General features: G+C 45.5%; 1 protein-coding gene across 6 annotated transcripts in view; it reads right to left on the bottom strand.

Annotated features, from left to right (window-relative positions):
- The window catches only part of PALD1 (phosphatase domain containing paladin 1), a 323,546-nt gene that overhangs the window by 204,373 nt on the left and 94,722 nt on the right, over positions 1 to 24,451 (bottom strand). Inside the window, exon 1 of one of the 6 annotated variants that reach the window (XM_056530505.1) lies at positions 13,910 to 14,231. The exons of 4 other annotated variants lie outside the window; for them this stretch is intronic. Coding sequence is in view for 1 of the 2 variants with exons in the window: in XM_056530502.1 (XP_056386477.1) it covers positions 9,262 to 9,350 (89 nt within the window). In the remaining variant the exon portion in view is untranslated. Of the gene's footprint in view, positions 1 to 9,261; positions 9,357 to 13,909; positions 14,232 to 24,451 lie in introns of those variants that run through there. One more of the 6 variants, XM_056530502.1, reaches the window with a different exon arrangement.

The raw sequence follows: 24,451 nt of genomic DNA, 5'->3' as shown, positions 1-24,451 counted from the left end.
CGTTTCCACTTATGTACACCACAGGCTGCTTTAGGCACTGCTTTTAGCTGTCTTTTTTTTGGCTAGGACACCAAAATACCATGTCCAGTTCATCACTGTAACCTCCTTAGACCTCATGGCAGAGTTGTGGTAAAGTGGCTGTATAACAGCTCTACTTTTAAAGGATAATCCTTCCAAAAACCATTCACCTGTTCATTAAACATAACCGCTACGAATTCTAAACCAAGAGGCAGCATGCATGTTTGCCCGTTTAACTATTTAAATCTCGGCTTACAGAGGTCATGCAGCTGCGAAGGGTGGGGAACCCCACTGATCTTACATTTATCACTTACCCAGTAAATAAAAAATAAAAAACTGTATGCCTGTGTTAAAAGGCATCCTTTGGATAGGGGATAACATGTCTAGGGGTGGAGTACCCCTTTAAAAAGGTCCTCAGCCCTGATCTATAACCTTTAGCAGCAAAATATGGCATGTGACCCTACCCTAATAGAGAAGTAATTTGTAGATCACATCGAATTGCACATGAATCTATTTCCATGCCTACTTTTTCAGAAACTAAATTAACTTTCAAACAATCAGGTTAAGTCCAGATTGAGTAATATACCGTATTTTTCGTCATATAAGACGCTCCGGCATATGAGACGCACCTAATTTTATAGGATAAAAATCTAGAAAATAAAGATTCTGAACCAAACACAATGTAAAGTATAGGACAGTGATCATCAACCTGCGGACCTTCAGATGTTGCAAAACTACAACTCCCAGCATGCCCGGACAGCCGTTGGCTGTCCGGGCATGCTGGGAATTGTAGTTTTGCAACATCTGGAGGTCCGCAGGTTGAAGACCACTGGTATAGGAGGTAGTACTCACGTGTCTCCGCCGCTCCAGACCCGTCACCGCTGCCCTGGATTTCGCCCTCCATCGCTGTCGCGGTGTCCCCGTCGCTCTGGAACGTCTCTGCTGCCCGATATCCTCGCTCTTTGTCGCCGCCATGACGTCGCTACGCATGCTGCTACGCACGCCACTCCTATTGGATGACGGGACAGCGTGCGCGACGACGTGATGACGACGAAGGAGAGCGCCGGCCATGCAGGGGATCCCAGCACGGAGCAGACACCGAGGAGGCAGGTAAGGTCCCTCCCGGTGTCCTGTAAGCTGTTCGGGACGCTACGATTTCACCGCGGCGGTCCCGAACAGCCGGGTTAGTGTTCTTTTCGATTCAGATGCGGCGGTCAGCTTTGATCGCCGTGTCTGAAGGGTTAATACAGGGCATCACCGCGATCGGTGATGTCCTGTATTAGCCGCGGGTCCCAGCCGTTGATGGCCGCAGGGACCACCGCGATAGGCGTGTATTCGCCTTATAAGAAGCACCAACTTTCCCCCCCCCCCCCCCCAGTTTTGCGGAAGAAAAAGTGCGTCTTATACAGCGAAAAATACGGTACATCAATGTTTTCCGTACAGATTTGACAAAAGAATGATCTTGCTCCACCGCTACAAATCCGATGTGCTCTGTGCATTGGAATCCCTTTGACAGCAATGGGATTCTGCTGCACTGGAATTTTTTTTAAAGTAATTTCTAAGCGGAATTCAAACTGAAGATTCCTCAGTCTGAACCAACCCTTAGGCAAGGTTCAGACTATGGAATTTTCGCCTGCAACTCCGCTTGCTAAAATTTATAGTGTAGTGAATGGGTTTCCGTTTACAAATTTACACTTCGGAATTTGTGAACGGAAAATCCACTTGAAAATTTCCGCCTGAAGAATGGCTTTGCTCTTTCTTCAGGCGGAAATACTCGCGGAACACATTGCAGTCTATTGGAGACTGCAGTGTCTGCACGGTCCTAGCACCGACTGATTCAGTCAGCGCTAGCTGCACTCCAGGTGGAAATTTTCTGCCCGGAGATTCTGTAGTCTGAACCTAGCCTTATTGCTTGCAGGGCAGATCCACAATAACTAACCTGAGCTAGTGGTGTATAAGAAAGTACCTCAAATAATACATGAGAGCTGACAAGACTTTAATAGGATATTTATACTGTATACACCCTTAGATCTGAACACATAAAGATTAACATGACTCTATACTAAAAGCAGGACTGGACTGGACCTTTATGTTTGGGGGAATGTCTGTTCCAAAAAAACAGCGCCGTCTTAACCCCTTAAGGACTCAGGGTTTTTCCGTTTTTGCACTTTCGTTTTTTCCTCCTTACCTTTTAAAAATCATAACCCTTTCAATTTTCCACCTAAAAATCCATATTATGGCTTATTTTTTGCGTCGCCAATTCTACTTTGCAGTGACATTAGTCATTTTACCCAAAAATGCACGGCGAAACGGAAAAAAAAATCATTGTGCGACAAAATCGAAAAAAAAACGCCATTTTGTAACTTTTGGGGGCTTTCGTTTCTACGCAGTGCATATTTCGGTAAAAATTACACCTTATCTTTATTCTGTAGGTCCATACGGTTAAAATGATACCCTACTTATATAGGTTTGATTTTGTCGCACTTCTGGAAAAAATCATAACTACATGCAGGAAAATTTATACGTTTAAAAATGTCATCTTCCGACCCCTATAACTTTTTTATTTTTCCACGTATGGGGTGGTATGAGGACTCATTTTTTGCGCCGTGATCTGAAGTTTTTATCGGTATGATTTTTGTTTTGATCGGACTTTTTGATCACTTTTTATTCATTTTTTAATGATATAAAAAGTGACCAAAATACGCTTTTTTGGACTTTGGAATTTTTTTGCGCGTACGCCATTGACCGTACGGCTTAATTAATGATATATTTTTATAGTTCGGACATTTACGCACGCGGCGATACCACATATGTTTATTTTTTATTTTTTTTACACAGTTTTATTTTTTTTATGGGAAAAGGGGGGTGATTCAAACTTTTATTAGGGAAGGGGTTAAATGACCTTTATTAACACTTTTTTTTTACATTTTTTTTTGCAGTGTTATAGGTCCCATAGGGACCTATAACACTGCACACACTGATCTCTAATGCTGATCACTGGCGTGCATTAACACGCCTGTGATCAGCATTATAGGCGCTTGACTGCTCCTGCCTGGATCTCAGGCACGGAGCAGTCATTCGTCGATCGGACACCGGGGAGGCAGGTAAGAGCCCTCCCGGTGTCCGATCAGCTGTTCGGGACGCCGCGATTTCACCGCGGCGGTCCCGAACAGCCCGACTGAGCAGCCGGGTCACTTTCACTTTCACTTTAGAAGCGGCGGTCAGCTTTGACCGCCGCTTCTAAAGGGTTAATACCGCACATCGCCGCGATCGGCGATGTGTGGTATTAGCCGCGGGTCCCGGCCGTTGATTAGCGCCGGGACCGACGCGATATGATGCGGGATCGCGGCGCGATCCCGCTTCATATCGCGGGAGCCGGCGCAGGACGTAAATATACGTCCTGCGTCGTTAAGGGGTTAAAGGGGTACTCCGGTGGAAAACTATTTTTTTTTTAAATCAACTGGTGCCAGAAAGTTAAACAGATTTGTAAATTACTTCTATTGAAAAATCTTAATGCTTCCAGTACATATTAGCTGCTGAAAACTACAGAGGAAATTATTTTCTTTTTGGAACAGAGCTCTCTGCTGACATCTCTGTCCCTTTAAACAGGGGGGGAATTATGGTCCTTTTTATTCCCCCATTCTCCAAATAAACCAAATAATGACAGATCTCCTTTTATTACTCGGTAGGTCACATAGATTCCTTTAGCCTCTAAATCTGCTAAAATATCAGGGATATCACTAGGGATTATGGGATTTAAAAGGGTAATTAACAGTAAAGCCTCTAGAAGCTATGTGGACACACCTGTGCTTCAGTAAGACACATGACTCAGTATCGTTGTTACATAGAAATAGAAGACTGTTGGCAGAAAAATACCACCTGGTCCATCTTGTCTGTCCTTGTTATACTTCCTTTTTATTTTTATCTTATATAGATATAGGTTTATTCTATCTATCCACATCTGTTGGAAGTTTGTGCCAAGCATGTACTACTATTTCAGTAAAAAATTCATGTTGCTCCTGATTAGAGATGGGCAAATCGAAACTGACTAAGTCGAATTCGTTCCGAATTTCAAGAAAAAGTCGATTCTGAACGAATCCGAATTTCCATCGCTTCATTCACTACATTTTGTGCGGGCTGAGGGGCTAAAATGGCGGTTACACATGTGAGGACATGGGGCAAGGAAGTCTGGAAGGCAGGATCACCCTGAATCACATGGTGGCATGCAGCCTATCAGCAGCCAGCCCTGTGATGTCACAGCCCTATATATTCAGCAGCTATTGCCGAAGAAGGGCATATCCAAGAGCAAAGGCTGTGTGCGCGCACTAATCAGCGTTACTGACAATACAGATCTTTACAGCGGTGAATCCATTCACCTCAAGCCCGCATTAGTTCTGGCAAGAGAGAGAGAGCAGACACTGTGTGGTCACTAATCAGCATTACTGACAATACAGATCAGCACAGGGGAAATCCATTGACCTCAAGCCTGCATCACTGCAAGCAGGCAGGCAGGCAGAGTTTAGAAGTCGTTTCATAGTCTGCCAATTGAGATCATCACAGAAAGCACTCCCCATTCAGAGACTGCAAGCAACCATAGAGCATTTCACTACCCCAGCACACTCCCTATGCGTGTTACGACAAGGCAAAGTGTTCTACAGCCCTATTGAGCGTCTCTGTAGCCTGGAAATAGCCATTTTTAATAGTGATTCGCCGCAAATATATTCATATTGAAGCAATTTTTTTTTGAAAATTCAGCGAATCGGCCAAATCAAATTTTTGAAAAATTCACCCATCTCTACTCCTGACCTTCTCCCAAATAACCTCAGATTGTGCTCTCTTGTTCATTTTCTCATTCATTTTATCCTCCTGAACTTTATTTATAAGGAGAACTCCAGCCACCACAGGATAGGGGATATATAGCCAATTGACCCCCCACCCCCTCCCATGTTCTCCGGAACAGGACCCTGACTGTCAGTAAGGAGCTCCATTCATTTCAATGGGAGCACCGGTGATACCTGTGTGATATAAGCAGGTCCTTTTGGCTCTCCCATAGAAATTAATAGACCGTGTGTAGTCTGCAGCATGCGATACTCACCGAGAGCTGGGTCCCATTGTGGAGATTGCGGGGTGTACCATCGGTCGGACTTCATACGATCAGCTACTTATCCCCTATCCTGTGGGTAGGGGATAAGTTAGTTTTGACTGGTGTTCTACTTTAAATAAAGTTCAGGAGGATAGAGTTTTAAATAAAAAATAAAAAAAGAACAAAAGAACAATCTGAGGTTAGTTAGATTAAAGAAGTGGTCCAGTGAAATACACTGGGGGGGGGGTGCTTTAGGTTGGACTGCTGGTACTACCTGTGTTCTCCTGAATGGGACCCCAGTTTATTAAAATTAATTATCTATGGGAGTGCCAAAGAGACCCAGTGCTGTACTCGAGTGAATGGAGTGTGTGCCATCTGCAGAGAGCCAGGAACCCGTTCAGGAGATAGTGGGGGGGTCCCAGTGGCTGGACCTCCCCCCACGATCAGACATAAGGTGTAAGACAGACCGCCCCTTTAACGACATAGGACTTAACGCATCAGAACGTACATTTACGTCCTATACATGACGTGAGCACCGGAACAGCAGGTCCTGGCTGCTATTAGCAGCCAGGGACCTGCCGGTAATGGCAAACATCTGCGACCGATGGGACATGCCGGTAATGGCAAACCCCTCAGATGCTGTGATCAATACAGATCATGTCATCTGCAGCTTTGCGCACTTCAAATGGATGATCGAAAAAAAATCATCCATTAGTACTTCTTTAAGGCCAAAATGGGCTGTGTCCTTAAAAGAGGGTACTCCCGTGGAAAACCTTTTTTTTTTTTTTTTTTTTTTTTTTTTTTAAATCAACTGGTGCCAGAAAGTTAAGCAGATTTGTAAATCACTTCTATAAAAAAAAAAATCTTAATCCTTCCAGTACTTTTTAGGGGCTGTATACTAAAGAGAAATCCAAAAAAGAAATGCATTTCCTCTGATGTCCTGACCACAGTGCTCTCTGCTGACCTCTGCTGTCCGTTTTAGGAACTGTCCAGATCAGGAGAAAATCCCTATAGCAAACATATGTTGCTCTGGACAGTTCCTAAAACGGACAGCAGAGGTCAGCAGAGAGCACTGTGGTCATGACATCAGAGGAAATGCATTTCTTTTTTGGATTTCTCTTTAGTATACAGCCCCTAAAAAGTACTGGAAGGATTAAGATTTTTTAATAGAAGTGATTTACAAATCTGTTTAACTTTCTGGCACCAGTTGATTTAAAAAAAAAAAAAAAAGTTTTCCACGGGAGTACATTTATTTAACCCTTTAACGATGCAGGACGTATATTTACGACCTGCGCCGGCTCCCGTGATATGAAGCATCACATCGCGTCGGTCCCGGCGCTCATCAACGGCCGGGACCCGCGGTTAATACCACACATCACCGATCGCGGCGATGTGTGGTATTAACCCTTTTGACCGCCGCTTCTAAAGTGAAAGTGAAAGTATCCCAGCTAGTCAGTCAGGCTGTTTGGGACCGCCGCGGCGTCCCGAACAGCTTGCAGGACACCGGGAGGGCCCTTACCTGCCTCCTCGGTGTCCGATCGACGAATGACTGCTCCGTGCCTGAGATCCAGGCAGGAGCAGTCAAGCGCCGATAACACTGATCACAGGCGTGTTAATACACGCCAGTGATCAGCATAAGAGATCAGTGTGTGCAGTGTTATGGGTCCCTATGGGACCTATAACACTGCAAAAAAAAAGTAAAAAAAAAAAAAAGTGTTAATAAAGATCATTTAACCCCTTCCCTAATAAAAGTTTGAATCACCCCCCCTTTTCCCATAAAAAAAATAAAACAGTGTAAATAAAAAAAAAATAAACATATGTGGTATCGCCGCGTGCGTAAATGTCCGACCTATAAAAATATATCATTAATTAAACCACACGGTCAATGGCGTACGCGCAAAAAAATTCCAAAGTCCAAAAAAGCGTATTTTGGTCACTTTTTATACCATTAAAAAATGAATAAAAAGTGATAAAAAAAAAGTCCGATCAAAACAAATCATACCGATAAAAACTTCAGATCACGGCGCAAAAAATGAGCCCTCATACCACCCTGTACGTTGAAAAATAAAAAAAGTTATAGGGGTCAAATGAGGACATTTTTAAACGTATACATTTTCCTGCATGTAGTTATGATTTTTTCCAGAAGTACGACAAAATCAAACCTACATAAGTAGGGTATCATTTTAACCGTATGGACCTACAGAATAATGATAAGGTGTCATTTTTACCGAAATATGCACTGCGTAGAAACGGAAGCCCCCAAAAGTTACAAAATGGCGTTTTTTCTTCGATTTTGTCGCACAATGATTTTTTTTTCCGTTTAGTCATGAATTTTTGGGTAAAATGACTGATGTCACTGCAAAGTAGAATTGGTGACGCAAAAAATAAGCCATCATATGGAATTTTTAGGTGGAAAATTGAAAGTGTTATGATTTTTAAAAGGTAAGGAGGAAAAAACGAAAGTGCAAAAACGTCCTTAAGGGGTTAAAGGGGTACTCCGCCCCTAGACATCTTATCCCCTATCCAAAGGATAAGGGATAAGATGTCAGATCGCCGGGGTCCCGCTGCTGGGGACCCCGGGGATCGCTGCTGCAGCACCCCGCTATCATTACTGCGCAGAGCGAGATCGCTCTGCACGTAATGACGGGCAATACAGGGGCCGGAGCATCGTTACGTCACGGCTCCGCACCTCGTGACGTCACGGCCCGCCCCCATCAACACAAGTCTATGGGAAGGGGGCGTGGCATTCGTCACGCCCCCTGCCATAGACTTGCATTAAGGGGACGGGCCGTGATGTCATGAGGGGCGGAGCCATGACGTCACGCTTCTCCAGCCCCTGTATCGCACGTCATTACGCACAGAGCGAACTCGCTCTGCGCAGTAATGATGGCGGGGTGCCCCAGCGGCGATCCCCAGGGTCCCCAGCAGCGGGACCCCGGCGATCTAACATCTTATCCCCTATCCTTTGGATAGGGGATAAGATGCCAGAGGTGGAGTACCCCTTTAAGGGGTTAAATATCAGTGCACACATTCCTATTTTTTGCTCCAGATTTTGCCACCCATTAAAGTCAACAGCAGCAAAACCTGCTGCAGCAAAAATAAAGACCTGAATACACCCTTAGGGTCAGTTCACAGACGTACATTATCCTGCACACATTTGAAGCTGCAGAATTCTAAATAAGCTAAATGACTGAATACAGCTTCAAATCTGCAGCTTCAGCGCCCCTAGATTACACACTGGTTGTGTTCACACTGCTGATGTTTGCAGTAACTTTCCACCAGACATACACTTGCTTTCTGCATGCACTATTACAAGGAATATCTATGCAAAAATCAGCAACTAGTAGGACGTGCTGCAGGCCTTAAAGTCTGTACAGATTACTACAAAAACATGTAAATGGGGCAGCGTTTCCCAACCAGGATGTCTCCAGCTGTTGAAAAACTACAACTTCCAGCATGCCCGGACAGCCGAAGGCTGTCCGGGCATGCTGGGAGTTGTAGTTTTGCAACAGCTGGAGGCACTTTGATAAAATACTGGAATAGGGTTTTCTAAATGTCATTCCCATGCATTGTGGCATGTTCAGTCCTATCCAAAAACATTAATTTCAATTCTTTTTTATTTTTTTATTTTTTTATAGATAAGCAGGCTCTTAAAAGGAGTAGTCCAGTAGTGAACAAGTGGTGAACAACTTATCCCCTATCCTAACGATAGGGGATAAGTTGCAGATCGCGGCAGGTCCGACTGCGGGGCCCCCCGCAATCTCCTGTACGGGGCCCCGACAGCACGCACGAAGGGGGCGTGTCGCCCCCCGCACGAAGCGGCGGCCGATACGCCCCCTCAATACAACTCTATGGCAGAGCCGGAGCGCTGCCTTCGGCAATCTCCGACTCTGCCATAGCGATGCATTGAGGGGGCGTGTCAGCCGCCGCTTCGTACGGGGGGCGACACACCCCCTTCGTGCGTGCTGTCGGGGCCCCGTACAGGAGATCGCGGGGGGGCCCTTAGGATAGGGGATAAGTTTTCACCACTGGACTACCCCTTTAATGTACTTTCTTTGCACATCACTGCATTCTAATAAATAACAGTTTCTGGTTTGTAACTTCCGTGCAACAAAGGCTTTCAAAGCTCTGCTAAACAGAAAGCTGTTTGCATCATTCACCGATTTCCTGAAAATGCCCCTTTTCGAGGCAGTTTATCGAAGCTATACAGCAACATCCTGGCCTTGTTTGTTCTGTACACACGTCCCATTCTGATACACATAGGGGAAGAGTTATCAATACCTGTCCAGAGGAAAAGTTGCCCAGTTTCCCATAGCAACCAATCATATCGCTTCTTTTATTTTTGAAATGGTCTGTGAAAAATGAAAGAAGCGATCTGATTTCCTCTGGACAGGTTTTGTTACATCTCCCCCATAATGGGGGGGAATCTATCAAGCATTTTACAAGTCTTTTAGAGTGTAAAATAAGCGAAAATTTGGCGTATCAATAGTTTCACCCCTTTTTGTCCCGAAGTGATTTTGGCTGACTTGAACGAATTTGCCCTTTAACTTTGATCACATGAGACTTTACTCCAAATGTTGCATATTTTATAGCAGGGGGGGCTCCAAATGTCGCAAACCAATGCCAGCAATCTTTTCATTTACAAAATATGCTTACATCGTTACAGTTTGTAAGGTCCAAAAAAGGCAAGAGTCCATCCAGTTCAATTTAAAAGGGGTTATCCAGGAAAAAAAATTTTTTATATATCAACTGCCTCCAGAAAGTTAAACAGTTTTGTAAGTTACTTCTATAAAAAAAATCTTAATCCTTCCAATAATTATCAGCTGCTGAAGTTTAGTTGTTCTTTTCTGTCTGGCAACAGTGCTCTCTGCCGACATCTCTGCTTGTCTCGGGAACTGCACAGAGTAGAATAGGTTTACTATGGGCATTTGCTTCTACTCTGGACAGTTCCCGAGACACGTGTCATCAGAGAGCGCTTAGACAGAAAAGAACAACTCAACTTCAGCAGCTCATAAATACTGAAAGGATTAAGATTTTTGATAGAAGTAATTTACAAATCTGTATACCTTTCTGGAGCCAGTTGATATATAAAAAAAAAAAAGTTTTTTCCTGGAAAACCCCTTTAAAATTCTACTGTGTTTAGGCAAAAAAAAAAAAAAAAACGAGGCAGATGCCAATTGCAGAAGTAAAAATCCCACATATGTGCGCCAAATTTATCCCACCACATGCGACTTTTGTTGCACACGCAACAACTTGAGCCTGGTAAGTTTGTTTTAATGTATGTAGCTAAACACACACACATTATATACACACACACACACACGTACGTACATACAGTGACCCCCCAACCTACGATGGCCCCGACATACGATAATTTCAATATACAATGGCCTCTCAGAGGCCATCGCATGTTGAAGGCAGCATCAACACACGATGCTTTTATATGTCGGGGCCATCGCATAAACTGCTATCCGGCATGGCAGAATAGCCGTTTAAGGTGCCCCGTGTGGTCCGGTGATGATCACTCACCTGTCCCCGGTGCTCCGGACTGTTCTCTTCAGGATCCCCTGTATCACCGTCGCTCTCCTTTGTCGTCATCACGTTGCCGCGCACTCTGTCTCATCATCCAATAGGAGTGGCGTGTGCAGCGACGTGATGAGGGCGATGAAGAGCGACGATCCCAGGCAGCAGAGACGGTCCAGAGCGGCGGGGACACGCCGGGGATGCAGCGACAGCGATGGAGGGCGACATCCAGAGAAGCGGTGATGGTCCGGAGAGGCGGGGACAGGTGAGTATAACTTCCTATACTTAACATTGCATGGATCCCTCAACATACGATGGTTTCAACTAATGATTGTTCATTTGGAATGAATTACCATCGTATGTTGAGGAACCACTGTATGTGTGTATGTATGTATGTATGTATGTATGTAGATAGATAGATATAGAAAAGCGCAGCACTCCTCCAATAAAGCGCAGCACGTGGATTTATTAGCTCACATAGCAGCAATGTTTCTGTCCTACCATTCAAGCTTGAAAATGATCCCATGGTAGGACAGAAACATTGCTGCTGCTATGTGAGCTAATAAATCCCCGTTCTGCACTTTATTGGAGGAGTGCTGCGCTTTTCTACTTCTATATTGGACTTGGATAAGTAGTGCTGCATATATATATTCTGTTTCTACCAGGGTATCCCCCCACTGTTTATATCTATCTTTGCTGGTTCGGGCCATAGTCTAGGATGAATAATAAAACAGCTGGTGGAATATAGGCTGCCCCACATGCTCTGGTACGTGACTGCAGCATTAGGTTGGAACACCATACGGTGCTCCATAAAGCATCATATTTTGGAGATAATCTTACAGAAACCACTTTCTCATGTCTCAGCATGACTTCCTCGGGCACTGTATTATGGCTCCATACAATGGCATATTGATGTCTATTTTAGGGTCAAACTACTGAACCAAACTTAGATCACCATAGAACTTTAAAATGATCGAAGTTCTGTTTGGTAGAACTGCATATCTGTCAGATGCGCAATGAGGACGCTGAAATGCAGCACGAGCATTCGAAGCTGGTCAGGACTTTGCAGACATTGGGGGAGATTTACCAAAAGCTGTGAAGAGGAAACGTTGCCCAGTTGTCCATAGCAACCAGATTTTTTTTTTTTGAGGCCTTGTTAAAAAAAAAAAAAGAGGCGAAGTGATTGGTTGCTACGGGCAACTGGTCAACTTTTCCTCTTCACAGCTTTTGATAAATCTCCCCCATAGTGATTACTATAATAATATGTCATTTATTTGTTGACAGTTATAGTGTTTTCTTTACTACGTTAACCCTACTTTTTGTTTTCCCTCCTAAAATAATTATTTGCTTCTTTTTATGGGTAACTTCTATCTACAGAAGTGCATAATACCAAACATTTTCATTGTAAACGCACAAACAGGGTTTCGGTTGAAGAACCAGTCTTTGGCCCACAGTCTCCAGGATAAAAGGATGAGTGGAGAATAAAGGATAGGGTGTAGAGTTTCAGCACAAGGAAGGGTGACAGGAGGAAATACACAACCACAATAGCTGATGCAGGGGGTTGGGAGGGTTATAAAGGGGGTTTGTAAGTAATGGGCAGTATCCAGTGTGGGAAAACTTTCTGGCTGACTTGTACAAGTATTCTGAACCATGTGTTCCTGATCTTGCTGTGTACCCAGCTACAGCAACTTGCAAAACTAAGCTTCATTAGCACTGCAAATCGGTTAACCCCCTCCCTGCCGGAGGCAAACATTGCACTACAAAGTAGCAATCAACAGCGAGGAGAGTGTTAAAAAGTCACTAGTTGATTAAAACTATACAAAAACAAAAAAAACACAATAAAAACTTGGTATGAAGATGTTGAAATAGATTAGCCGAGCTCCTGGAAGGGGAACAGCGAATTAACATTCTGCTTTTCCAAGTCATGACCCAAGTTCACGAGAATAATAATGACTGACATTTCTGCTTTGCCCTTCCAAAGAAGCTCCATAGCAGATGGAAACTTTAATAGGCCTGTGATGGATCGCTGGCCTCTTAGGATGACTGGGGCAAGAATGAAAAGAAAGACCTTCTGTGATAACAAGTCACTTGCAGATATACTGTGAACAGTCGAGTTTAATGGTTGGATATATACCGGCCCTCATTTACTATTCTAAACCCGACTTGTTTTGTCGTTTTTTTTCGGCGCATCTTTGTCTGCGACATGTCGCAGATATCGTGCGCCAATCTGCGACACTATGCAACATTTTTTCCCCGACGGACCCGATGTGGATTCTCCCAAACCCAAAAAATGGGTGTAACCCGACATTTCTGAGCTTTCCCACGTATTTATAAAGGTTTTCAACCCGAATTTGTTGAATTGTTATGGATTTTTTCCCGACAGCTCAGAGGAGTTGGAAACCAAAACCAACAAAACCCACGTGCGACAAACAGGATGCGACATAATAATAAATACCAGGGGGAAAAAGCAGTCGGGTAAGAAAGCAACATAGACTTACAACCCGATTTTCTAAGTAAATGGAGGGCCAGTGTGTAGTAAATATTTGTAATAAAATATTGTTCAAAATTATTGAACAAGAACTTACAGTAAAAGTAACCTCCTAAAATAGATGGTGCCTGGAATGCAATGTGTAAGACAGCTCAGAGCTATGATGTGATTCCTTTCTACATGTACAGATGGCCTGGATAACAATAAACACATGTGCTCAGGACTGTATAAATGCTGGGACTGTAGGTCACATCGCACACAGTATCAGATTGGGGGGGGACCTTGCCCACACTTTATAGACTGCAGCTGTGATCCAACTGTTGGAGCATTACTGCTAATACATTAATATCAACACATAATATATATTTATATAGCGCTGCGGAATCTGTAGGCGCTATATAAATAAATGCATAAGAGTCATGTCGCCTTCCAGAAAGTAGGCGTATTTTTCAGCAGCTTTTTATTGCTGTACTAGTGATATAAACATTCTATACCTAAAACACAACAACAGGTCAGAAAAGTGTTAAATGCATCAAACTGTGTGTACGCCTGAAGTATATTATGCGCCATTTGGCTGATCGCCCACAGTCACATTTAATACCTAATAACCAAACATTATAATGTCTCAGGTATAAATTGTGAATTAACGTAAACAATACCAACTATAGAAATCTATTGGGTTATAAAATGACGCTGATCAGTACTGGTTTGTTAGAATGATATAGCGCCCGTGTATTTCGTGTCCAGGTTACCCTAGAAATCAAACAAATAAGTGAACAGATACTTGTCAGCAATACCTGATATCCAGCTGCCCAGCTGTTCATTCAGCTTCCTCCCAGTTCCGCAAACAAGGCTTAAATGAAACGTAAAAACCAGGAAATGGAAATAAAATCTTCCTTTATCTCAAAGGATTTTTAAGCCCCCTCATGCCTGATCCATGCAGCAACTCCACAGCAGTGCCCCAGTCCTAAGTGTCTCACAAGTTTCCTTCAAAGGAGTAACTGGGGGCTGGGCAGGGAGGTAGCAAAGCTTTCTGAGAAGTGTTTCCCCTGCTCAGGGCTGAACACACTGAATTAGAGAGAGAAGCTCTGCTGAAGCAGTGGATTTCCCTTCATAATAGCCTTGACTGTCTGTGTGCTGGAGGATGTGGGGGAGGGCTTACACAGAAGAAGGCCTGCTCCATCTAAGAACTCTCGCCAATCATAAGGCTTGGCACTCTTGGCAGGAGAAGCCACAAACAAGCAGTGAATACACATGATGCTACCTACACAGCAGCAATCACTGTTCCCTAAGATCCTGCACCTGATACACATATGCTGCGCTCGCCCGTCTGCCAGCACCCAATTACCTTGGAAGGCTATGTTCACGTGTTGTATTCTTACAAAATAAGGCTGCATTCACATCTCGTTTTTGCAATACGGTTGCCGTATCCGGTTTCATTGAAAAAAACATATCAAACCATATTGCAAACCGTATATATAGACATTTCATTGTAAACCGTAGTATCAGGTTGTGTATGTTTTGCATCATTTATGGTTTTATACGGTTTTTAACAGTACACCAAACCGTAGTCTACTACGGTTTAGTATCCCGGTCAAAAACCGTATCCAACCTGTATGCGGTTATTTTTAAATGGAGTTCTATGGTAACCGTATTTAACTGCATGTGCGTACGGTTACATCCGGTTTGCACAATACGGTTTTTCATTTTTTGGGGGGGGGGGGAATTCAATAAAAAGAAAAGAACTTTATTTAAAATGTTGACAAACCTAAAACCGTATCCCCGTTTTTTTCAAGGAAAACGTATTAAAACGTATGCAAACGGACATCTGTTTTCAAACCATATACGGTTTAAAAACGCGAGGATTCATATACGGTTGCATACGTTTCGATCCGGTTTGGAGACATACGTTTTTTGGACAGAAACGGGACACGGCAACCGTATTGCAAAAACGAGATGTGAATGCAGCCTAAGTGGTAAACTTGAATTTTTTGCAGTTTTGGACACAGATTAGCCCTATTGAATAAGACTTAGGCCCCCATTAGTTGTATCTATCCGCATGCCCCAAAAACGGGATGCCGACGTATACTGTTAACCAGAGCAGCGGACGCCTGTCACTTCTATGGTCAAACTGAGTCACCTAGTGACTCCTTGCGGGATGTAAGCGCTATTTCCAAAAGTACAGCAGCCCTCGTTTTTAAGTCCGCATAAAATAGTTTGGTAATAGAAGTGAACAGGGTCCAATGCTTCTGCGAACAGTATGCGTCAGCATTCCACTTGCACCAGGATGACGATGGATACGATTAAAGGGGTACTCCGCTGCCCTGCTTCCGGAGCTCCGCTCTCCAGTGTCCGGAAGTTTATTGTTCCGAACGCTATGTGTGGGCTTCAGTGTTCAGGGCCGCCCCTCGTGACGTCATGCCTGCCACCTCAACGAAAGTCTATGGGAAGGGGGCGCGACGGCCGTCGCGCCCCCTTCCCATAGACTTTCGTTGAGGGGGCAGGCGTGACGTCATGAGGGGGCGGGTGTGATGTCACGAGGGGCAGCCCTGAACACAGAAGCCATACACAGCGTTCGGAACAATAAACTTCCGGACGCTGGGGAGCGGAGCTCCGGAAGCAGGGCAGCGGAGTACCCCTTTAACAGGGGCAGGAATGCAATGGGGGAGGTTTATCAAAGCCTGTATAGAGGAAAAGTGGTGCAGTTGTCAATAACAACCAATCAGATTGCTTCTTTCATTGTGCAGAGGTCTTTTTAAAAATGAATATGGAGAGGAATGTACTGTGTGAATATGGCCTAGGTTGTCTTTAAGCACTGTATTTTTCCATTTCTGTTAGAACGCATTAGAAAAACGGTATGCATTTTACCACCAGCTGTGGGCTTCTACTATATAGGGGTGATAATACCTCTATTGCTGGGGCCTTTGACCTAATGGGGGGACTGCCTTAACACCACCAAGGTGGGAATGTGCTAGAAAAGTGGAACCTAAGAAGTTTGTTGTCTGGCAGACTCTCAAGCTGGAAGAAGTCTTCATGGCAGTGTGAGCCAGATACAGAAGAAAAGATAGGAGAAAGACATCACACCACCTGTGAGCCTGTGTAGTGCTGGGGTCACCACTATATGTGCCTAGTAAGGGGGTAATGTAGGTGGGGGGGGGTCTGTGCATACTAGTGTGTATTGAATATCAGTATGGTAGTATTACCCAGTCACTATGTGGTGGTAATGGTAGTGGTCATGGTGTGTAAGAATTATTTGTCCCTTGTATACTGGTGTTATTAGTTATATTAGTCCCTGTATAGTAAAATATAGAGATGGAAGACGGCACTCCAGGTATGGTGTCCAAATAAAGTGAAGTTTATTGGTCCAAACACATACAGGTGATGCAACGTTTCGACCTTACAATCAGGTCTTTCTCATGCATCAGAAAGACCTGATTGTAAGGTCATGCACGGCAGGTCCCGGCTGCTGATAGCAGCCAGGGACCCGTCGGTAATGGCCGACATCCGCGATCGCGCGGATGTCCGCCATTAACCCCTCAGATGTCATGATCAATATAGATCACGGCATCTGCAGAAGTGCGGCTACAGTTTTGGCTGATCTGATCGCCCGCGGCACGACTGCAGGGATCAGACCAGCTAACATGGCGGACAGAGGTTCCCTCACCTGCCTTCCATCAGATCAGAGCAGAAGATCGCTGATAATACTGATCAGTGTTATGCCCTATGTATAGCACTGAACAGTATTGGCAATCAAGTGATTGCTAAAAATAGTCCCCTATGGGACATAAAAAGTGTAAAAAAAAAATTACAAATAAAAATTGGAAAAATCCCCTCCCCCCAATAAAAATGAAAATTGTCCCTTTTTCCCATTTTACCCCCAAAAGTGTAAAAAAATAATAATAAATAAAAGTTTTACATATTTGGTATCACCGTGTGTCCGAACTATTAAAATATAATGTTAATTCTCCCGTATGGTGAACGGCGTAAACGTAAAAAAATGAATTAATAAAAAAATGTTAATAGTTTATATACACAAATGTGGTATCAATAAAAAGTACAGATCATGACGCAAAAAAATTTGCCCTAATACCACCGTTTATATGGAAAAATGAAAAAGTTATAGGGCGTCAAAATAGAGGGATTTTAAACGTACTCTTTTGGTTAAAGTGGTACAATAATAGAAAAGTATATTATCATGGCTATCATTTTAATCGTATTGACCCACAGAATAAAGAACACATGTCATTTTTACCGTAAATTGTACGGCGTGAAAACAAAACTTTCCAAAATTTGCAAAATTGCAGTTTTGCTAAAGTTGCAATTTCCCCACACAAATAGTATTTTTTTTTGGTTGTGACATACATTGTATGGTAAAATAAGTGATGTCATTACAAAGGACAACTGGTCACACAAAAAACAAGCCCTCATACTCATCTGTGGATGAAAATATAAAAGAGTTTTAGAAGGCGAGGAGGAAAAAACGAAAACGCAAAAATAAAATTGGTCTGGTCCTTAAGGTCATAATGGGCTTGGTCCTTAAGAGGTTAAACATTTACACGTTAAATGGAGATCTATAGGAGGAAAAAAAGCCACAAACTAGTTGACAAAACTCTACCCTGAACATACAAAACTGCTGCTGACCCAAAAAATACACCACAACAAAGAAACATTGTATTGTTCACATTTCCCTATTGATTTACAGCTAGCATGTAGTATTTTTCAAGCAAAAATATTGCTGGGAAATATGCCAAAAAATTACATTTTCTGAAAAATGGTAGGAATGATTCCACTTGAGACAAGAAAATCTTTAAAAAAAAAAAAAAAAAAAAAACTTTGATTGCAGTGAAGGTGGATTGTCATAGAATGTGAAGGAATTTGTAGAATTTGGCTTACATAATAATTTGTTGAATTACAGGTTGAATGCAATCCGTGTGAAATTAGTGTTACGCCGAGCGCTCCGGGTCCCCGTTCCTCCCCGGAGCGCTCGCTACACTCTCGCTACTGCAGCGCCCCGGTCAGATCCACTGACCGGGTACGCTGCGATACCGCCTCCAGCCGGGATGCGATTCGCGATGCGGGTGGCGCCCGCTCGCCATGCGCACCCCGGCTCCCGTACCTGACTCGCTCTCCGTCGGTCCTGTCCCGGCGCGCGCGGCCCTGCTCCCTAGGGCGCGCGCGCGCCGGGTCTCTGCGATTTAAAGGGCCACTGCGCCGCTGATTGGCGCAGTGGTTCTAATTAGTGTATTCACCTGTGCACTCCCTATGTAAACCTCACTTCCCCTGCACTCCCTCGCCGGATCTTGTTGCCATCGTGCCTAGTGAAAGCGTTCCCTTGTGTGTTCCTAGCCTGTGTTCCAGACCTCCTGCCGTTGCCCCTGACTACGACCCTTGCTGCCTGCCCTGACCTTCTGCTACGTCCGACCTTGCTTTTGTCTACTCCCTTGTACCGCGCCTATCTTCAGCAGTCAGAGAGGTTGAGCCGTTGCTAGTGGATACGACCTGGTTACTACCGCCGCAGCAAGACCATCCCGCTTTGCGGCGGGCTCTGGTGAATACCAGTAGTGACTTAGAACCGGTCCACTAGCACGGTCCACGCCAATCCCTCTCTGGCACAGAGGATCCACCTACTGCCAGCCGGCATCGTGACAGTAGATCCGGCCATGGATCCCGCTGAAGTTCCTCTGCCAGTTGTCGCCGACCTCACCACGGTGGTCGCCCAGCAGTCGCAACAGATAGCGCAACAAGGCCACCAGCTGTCTCAACTGACCGTGATGCTACAGCAGCTACTTCCACAGCTTCAGCAATCATCTCCTCCGCCAGCTCCTGCACCTCCTCCGCAGCGAGTGGCCGCTTCCAGCCTACGACTATCCTTGCCGGATAAATTTGATGGGGACTCTAAGTTTTGCCGTGGCTTTCTTTCACAATGTTCCCTGCACTTGGAGATGATGTCGGACCAGTTTCCTACTGAAAGGTCTAAGGTGGCTTTCGTAGTCAGCCTGCTCTCTGGGAAAGCTCTGTCATGGGCCACACCGCTCTGGGACCGCAATGACCCCGTCACTGCCTCTGTACACTCCTTCTTCTCGGAAATTCGTAGTGTCTTTGAGGAACCTGCCCGAGCCTCTTCTGCTGAGACTGCCCTGCTGAACCTGGTCCAGGGTAATTCTTCCGTTGGCGAGTACGCCATACAATTCCGTACTCTTGCTTCTGAACTATCCTGGAATAATGAGGCCCTCTGCGCGACCTTTAAAAAAGGCCTATCCAGCAACATTAAAGATGTTCTGGCCGCACGAGAAATTCCTGCTAACCTGCATGATCTCATTCATCTAGCCACTCGCATTGACATGCGTTTTTCCGAAAGGCGTCAGGAGCTCCGCCAGGATATGGACTTTGTTCGCTCTAGGCGTTTTTTCTCCCCGGCTCCTCTCTCCTCTGGTCCTCTGCAATCCGTTCCTGTGCCTCCCGCCGTGGAGGCTATGCAAGTTGACCGGTCTCGCTTGACACCTCAAGAGAGGACACGACGCCGCATGGAGAATCTTTACCTGTACTGTGCCGGTACCGAACACTTCCTGAAGGATTGTCCTATCCGTCCTCCCCGCCTGGAAAGACGTACGCAGACTCCGCACAAAAGTGAGACAGTCCTTGATGTCAACTCTGCTTCTCCACGTCTTACTGTGCCTGTGCGGATATCTGTCTCTACCTTCTCCTTCTCTACTATGGCCTTCTTGGATTCCGGATCTGCAGGAAATTTTATTTTGGCCTCTCTCACCAACAGGTTCAACATCCCGGTGACCAGTCTCGCCAGACCCCTCTACATCAATTGCGTTAACAATGAAAGATTGGACTGTACCATACGTTACCGCACGGAGCCCCTCCTTATGTGCATCGGACCTCATCATGAAAAAAATGAGTTTTTGGTCCTCCCCAATTGCACCTCCGAAATTCTTCTTGGACTACCGTGGCTTCAACGCCATTCCCCAACCCTTGATTGGTCCACAGGGGAGATCAAGAGCTGGGGTACCTCTTGTTTCAAAGACTGCCTTAAACCGGTTCCCAGTACTCCCTGCCGTGACCCTGTGGTTCCCCCTGTAACCGGTCTCCCTAAGGTCTATATGGACTATGCTGACGTATTTTGCAAAAAACAAGCTGAGACTTTACCTCCTCACAGGCCTTATGACTGTCCTATTGACCTCCTCCCGGGCACTACTCCACCCCGGGGCAGAATTTATCCTCTGTCCGCCCCAGAGACTCTTGCTATGTCTGAGTACATCCAGGAAAATTTAAAAAAGGGGTTTATCCGCAAATCCTCCTCTCCTGCCGGAGCTGGATTTTTCTTTGTGTCCAAAAAAGATGGCTCCCTACGTCCTTGCATTGACTACCGCGGACTTAATAAAATCACGGTAAAGAACCGCTACCCCCTACCTCTTATCTCTGAACTCTTTGATCGCCTCCAAGGTGCCCACATCTTTACCAAACTGGACTTAAGAGGTGCTTATAATCTCATCCGCATCAGGGAGGGGGACGAATGGAAAACGGCATTTAACACTAGAGATGGACACTTTGAGTATCTGGTCATGCCCTTTGGCCTGTGCAACGCCCCTGCCGTCTTCCAAGACTTTGTTAATGAAATTTTTCGTGATCTCTTATATTCCTGTGTTGTTGTGTATCTGGACGATATTCTGATTTTTTCGGCCAACCTAGAAGAACACCGCCAGCATGTCCGCATGGTTCTTCAGAGACTTGAAGACAATCAACTTTATGCCAAAATGGAGAAATGTCTGTTTGAATGTCAATCTCTTCCTTTCCTAGGATACTTGGTCTCTGGCCAGGGACTACAAATGGACCCAGACAAACTCTCTGCCTTCTTAGATTGGCCACGCCCCTCCGGACTCGGTGCTATCCAACGTTTTTTGGGGTTCGCCAATTATTACAGACAATTTATTCCACATTTTTCCACCATTGTGGCTCCTATCGTGGCTTTAACCAAGAAGAATGCCAATCCTAAGTCATGGCCTCCTCAAGCGGAAGACGCCTTTAAACGGCTCAAGTCTGCCTTTTCTTCTGCTCCCGTGCTCTCCAGACCTGACCCATCTAAACCCTTCCTATTGGAGGTTGATGCCTCCTCAGTAGGAGCTGGAGCGGTTCTTCTACAAAAAAATTCTTCTGGGCATGCTGTTACTTGTGGTTTTTTTTCTAGGACCTTCTCTCCGGCGGAGAGGAACTACTCCATCGGGGATCGAGAGCTACTGGCCATTAAATTAGCACTTGAGGAATGGAGGCATCTGCTGGAGGGATCAAAATTTCCAGTTATTATTTACACCGATCACAAGAATCTCTCCTATCTCCAGTCTGCCCAACGGCTGAACCCTCGCCAGGCCAGGTGGTCTCTGTTCTTTGCCCGGTTTAATTTTGAAATTCACTTTCGCCCTGCCGATAAGAACATTAGGGCCGATGCTCTCTCTCGTTCCTCGGATGCCTCGGAAGTAGAGCTCCCTCCGCAACACATCATTCCTCCTGACTGCCTGATCTCCACTTCTCCAGCCTCCATCAGGCAAACTCCTCCAGGGAAGACCTTCGTCTCCCCACGCCAATGCCTCGGAATCCTCAAATGGGGTCACTCCTCCCATCTCGCAGGCCATGCGGGCATCAAGAAATCCTTGCAACTCATCTCTCGTTTCTATTGGTGGCCGACTCTGGAAACGGATGTTGTTGATTTTGTGCGGGCCTGCACTGTCTGTGCCCGGGATAAGACTCCTCGCCAGAAGCCTGCTGGTCTTCTTCATCCTCTGCCTGTCCCCGAACAGCCTTGGTCTCTGATTGGTATGGACTTTATTACAGACTTACCCCCATCCCGTGGCAACACTGTTGTTTGGGTGGTCGTTGATCGATTTTCCAAGATGGCACATTTTATTCCTCTTCCTGGTCTTCCTTCAGCGCCTCAGTTGGCAAAACAATTTTTTGTACACATTTTTCGTCTTCACGGGTTGCCCACGCAGATCGTCTCGGATAGAGGCGTCCAATTCGTGTCAAAATTCTGGAGGGCTCTCTGTAAACAACTCAAGATTAAATTAAACTTTTCTTCTGCTTATCATCCTCAATCCAATGGGCAAGTAGAAAGAATTAACCAGGTCCTGGGTGATTATTTACGGCATTTTGTTTCCTCCCGCCAGGATGACTGGGCAGATCTTCTTCCATGGGCCGAATTCTCGTACAACTTCAGAGTCTCTGAATCTTCTTCCAAATCCCCATTTTTCGTGGTGTACGGCCGTCACCCTCTTCCCCCCCTCCCTACTCCCTTGCCCTCTGGTTTGCCCGCTGTGGATGAAATAACTCGTGATCTTTCCACCATATGGAAAGAGACCCAAAATTCTCTCTTACAGGCTTCATTACGCATGAAGAAGTTTGCTGATAAGAAAAGAAGAGCTCCCCCCATTTTTTCTCCCGGAGACAAGGTATGGCTCTCCGCTAAATATGTCCACTTCCGTGTTCCCAGCTACAAATTGGGACCACGCTATCTTGGTCCTTTCAAAATCTTGTGCCAAATTAATCCTGTCTCTTACAAACTTCTTCTTCCTCCTTCTCTTCGTATTCCTAATGCCTTTCATGTCTCTCTTCTTAAACCACTCATCATCAACCGTTTCTCTCCCAAACTTATTTCTCCTACTCCTGTCTCCGGTTCTTCAGACATCTTCCCCGTAAAGGAGATACTGGCCTCCAAAAAGGTCAGAGGAAAAACTTTTTTTTTAGTGGACTGGGAGGGCTGTGGTCCTGAAGAGAGATCCTGGGAACCTGAGGACAATATCCTAGATAAAAGTCTGGTCCTCAGGTTCTCAGGCTCTAAGAAGAGGAGGAGACCCAAGGGGGGGGGTACTGTTACGCCGAGCGCTCCGGGTCCCCGCTCCTCCCCGGAGCGCTCGCTACACTCTCGCTACTGCAGCGCCCCGGTCAGATCCACTGACCGGGTACGCTGCGATACCGCCTCCAGTCGGGATGCGATTCGCGATGCGGGTGGCGCCCGCTCGCGATGCGCACCCCGGCTCCCGTACCTGACTCGCTCTCCGTCGGTCCTGTCCCGGCGCGCGCGGCCCCGCTCCCTAGGGCGCGCGCGCGCCGGGTCTCTGCGATTTAAAGGGCCACTGCACCGCTGATTGGCGCAGTGGTTCTAATTAGTGTATTCACCTGTGCACTCCCTATGTAAACCTCACTTTCCCTGCACTCCCTCGCCGGATCTTGTTGCCATCGTGCCTAGTGAAAGCGTTCCCTTGTGTGTTCCTAGCCTGTGTTCCAGACCTCCTGCCGTTGCCCCTGACTACGACCCTTGCTGCCTGCCCCGACCTTCTGCTACGTCCGACCTTGCTTTTGTCTACTCCCTTGTACCGCGCCTATCTTCAGCAGTCAGAGAGGTTGAGCCGTTGCTAGTGGATACGACCTGGTTACTACCGCCGCAGCAAGACCATCCCGCTTTGCGGCGGGCTCTGGTGAATACCAGTAGTGACTTAGAACCGGTCCACTAGCACGGTCCACGCCAATCCCTCTCTGGCACAGAGGATCCACCTCCTGCCAGCCGGCATCGTGACAATTAGCCTATATTTAAAATGTTGTGGATCTGATGAGCAAACTGATTACCACATTCTGGCCCTTCATAATCTAACCTAAGGTTAGGACAATAATTTCAATGACTGCAGTATTTTTCTTTTTACATTTATCACAATTCATATGAAATCCTCCACCCATATGATTATGCATGCAACATTCATGGACAACATAGGGTGGGTTTTCTGTCTCCCAAAAGTCTCCCTTAGATCAGTTCAGGAAAACGTTTTGAGTCAAAAGGGAAAAAAAAAACTAAATATTTAACCAACTGGAAAATGTAACTAAAAAATTATTTACAGTATGTGCAAGCAGTGAGCTCCCTCTAGTGGAGGCTACAGACACACAGAATGGGCCTCATTTACTTAGAGTTTTTACTAGTGGGAAAAGTTGTTTCAGACATGCAGGATTCCTCTTTATTTACTATTGGGAAAAGTCAGGAACATTTTCTGACCAGCTTTTTCTAGGTCGATATTTCCAGCCATTTACCCACAGGATTTTCTGTGAATTCCATAGTAAATCGGTCGGGTTGTGAAACCACGCCCCTTTTGGTCGACCACGCCCTTTTCGGGTTTGTCGGGTTTTTCAGGCACACACTGTCGCATACTGTCCCTTACTGGGACACCACAAAAACATGCACTTATCTGCTGCCAACCACCCTCTGTTGCTGTTTCGACACTACCGATCCCAGCTGCTCAGGACTTCCTAGTGTCTGTTTCAACACATGATAAGCTGAACAGGCATTTCTTACA

This window comes from Hyla sarda, chromosome 7 (genome assembly GCF_029499605.1).
Source record: "Hyla sarda isolate aHylSar1 chromosome 7, aHylSar1.hap1, whole genome shotgun sequence".
NCBI classification, from domain to species: domain Eukaryota; kingdom Metazoa; phylum Chordata; class Amphibia; order Anura; family Hylidae; genus Hyla; species Hyla sarda.
The sequence above is the reverse complement of the archived record's forward strand: the minus strand, read 5'-3'. Positions and strand labels throughout refer to the sequence as shown.